The following is a 2000-nucleotide window of genomic DNA, read 5'->3' on the forward strand; positions in this document are numbered from 1 at the left end:
TTTTTTTTTTAATTTAATTCTAAAAGAAGTCTTCTTTTAGACTTCTTTCTTTTTAGTTCCTTTAAGTGAAAGTTTTCATTGTTTTCAATTTCTGTTGTTAAAAAGATGGATATGAATTTACATTATAATTTGTAATTCATTTTTTTCTTCAATCTTTTTCTTTCTTTTTACTTTTAGATACATTGAATTAAGTGAATAAAAGGTATTGGAATTTGCTTTAGATTTAATAGAATATTATTACTATTAACGAATAGTTCAAAGATGTTTTTATTCAAATAGAAGAATGAAAAACATCGAAAATGAAAAGCGTCGAATAGTTCAAAGAAAAGTCCAACGGAAGAAAGCAATAAATAAAAAATGAATTAAAAAATGAATTAAAAAATGAATTAAAGAAAAAAAACCAGATATTTAACAATGAAAGAATAATAATAAATGAATTAAAGAATTACAATACTATTTGATTGTTTTAAGATGAATTACTTTTCTTTTAGACTGATCCATTGAATGTTTTCTATTAATTTGTGAAAGATCTGATGGTTTTTTTTCCAAGAGAAGAGAATTATTACATTGAGAAGGAGAAGACAAATGATCATAAGCATCAACTTGTTTGCATTGTGATGGAGATAAAGAATTTTCATTATTCAATGAAATGAGTGATTTATTTAATGAATAATTTACATGAGAAGAAGAACTTTTAATATGCATAAAAGCATTAAAAGGAAATTGAGAAGTACAATGATGAATTTTAAAATGAAGAATTGTTTTAAGAATCTTTTTAGATTTCTTAATAACTTTAGAATGAGAAATTGAAGGAATATTTTGAAGAATTTTAAGAGTAGATGAGAAGTCTTTATTAATAAGTACTTTTTTTAAGCACAGAATTATACTACAACACACTACTTTTAATAATACAAATTCATGAAGATCAATAAAGAAAAAGTCCCAATACATAAACGTTTCAAATAATGTAAATTCCATACAACATAATAATGTTAACCATCTAAACATATATAAACTACTTTCTATTCCATTAGAAATAAATTGATTATAAAGTTTATTATCAGTTTGTTGTAATAAACTGTCAACTTGTTTCATTGATGCATTAATTCCATTTGGAAGATTATCATTTGATGATAAAAACCAATTTCTCATTAAATCAATAAGAAGAAACATACAACCAAATGTTTGTGATTCAACAAGTTTATAATCTGGTTGATTAGAAGATGATGCAAATAATGAATAAAATACATTACATAAATTATTCATTCCTTGAACATATGACACTCCTCCATTTGTTAATGATAATATAAATAATATTCTTCTAAATCCTAAGTCATGTCGAATTGGTTCATCTCTATTAATTGGTGCTCCAATAACGGTTCTTATAATATCTTTTTCTATTAATTGTATTCTTTTTAATTCAATTTCATTTAATTCAAATGAACTTCTTTCTATTGGATATATATCAATACAATTCTCTGTTGTTTTCCATATTTCATTCCATGTTTTATCTAATAATGTTGATGGATATTTCGGATAAATATTTTTTATATATTTTTCATATTGCTCTAAACAGTTATAATCAATTTCTTCCCATTCTCTTTTTCTTGGTGTGTAATATCCAAGTAATAATTTCCATACATTCGCTCGGATTACTGAATCATTTGGAACTCCTTCTTTATATATTAATTTCTTCATTTTATCAATGTCAATTATATCTTTACTAAACAATTCTTTCCATTTATCTTTTTCCATTTTATTTCTTAAAGTTCCTTTTTATTAAAAAATTCTTCTTTTTTTTCTTCTCATTAAAAATTGAAATATCACTTTTATCTCACTTCTTTCATTTGTTTCTTCTTTTAAAACGTCTTCTTAATCATTTCTCTTATTTAATCACTCTCAAATAAACATATTTTCATTTCTTTCTTATAGAATGTCAATACAATAATATGAATTTTTAATGTAGAACATATCACAAGCATTTCTTCTTGTTTTTTTTT

General features: G+C 22.9%; 1 protein-coding gene across 1 annotated transcript; it reads right to left on the bottom strand.

The window, feature by feature from the left end:
• Window positions 1-453: 453 nt before the first annotated feature.
• Window positions 454-1755, bottom strand: ENU1_113450 (TBC domain containing protein; the record flags this gene model as incomplete). Its single annotated transcript, XM_008859627.1, has 1 exon — window positions 454-1755. The coding sequence occupies one exon, from the start codon at window positions 1753-1755 to the stop codon at window positions 454-456; it is 1302 nt and encodes a 433-aa protein (XP_008857849.1).
• Between the last annotated feature and the right edge of the window lie 245 nt (window positions 1756-2000).

This window comes from Entamoeba nuttalli (genome assembly GCF_000257125.1).
Source record: "Entamoeba nuttalli P19 unplaced genomic scaffold asmbl_4791, whole genome shotgun sequence".
Lineage (NCBI taxonomy): Eukaryota > Evosea > Mastigamoebida > Endamoebidae > Entamoeba > Entamoeba nuttalli.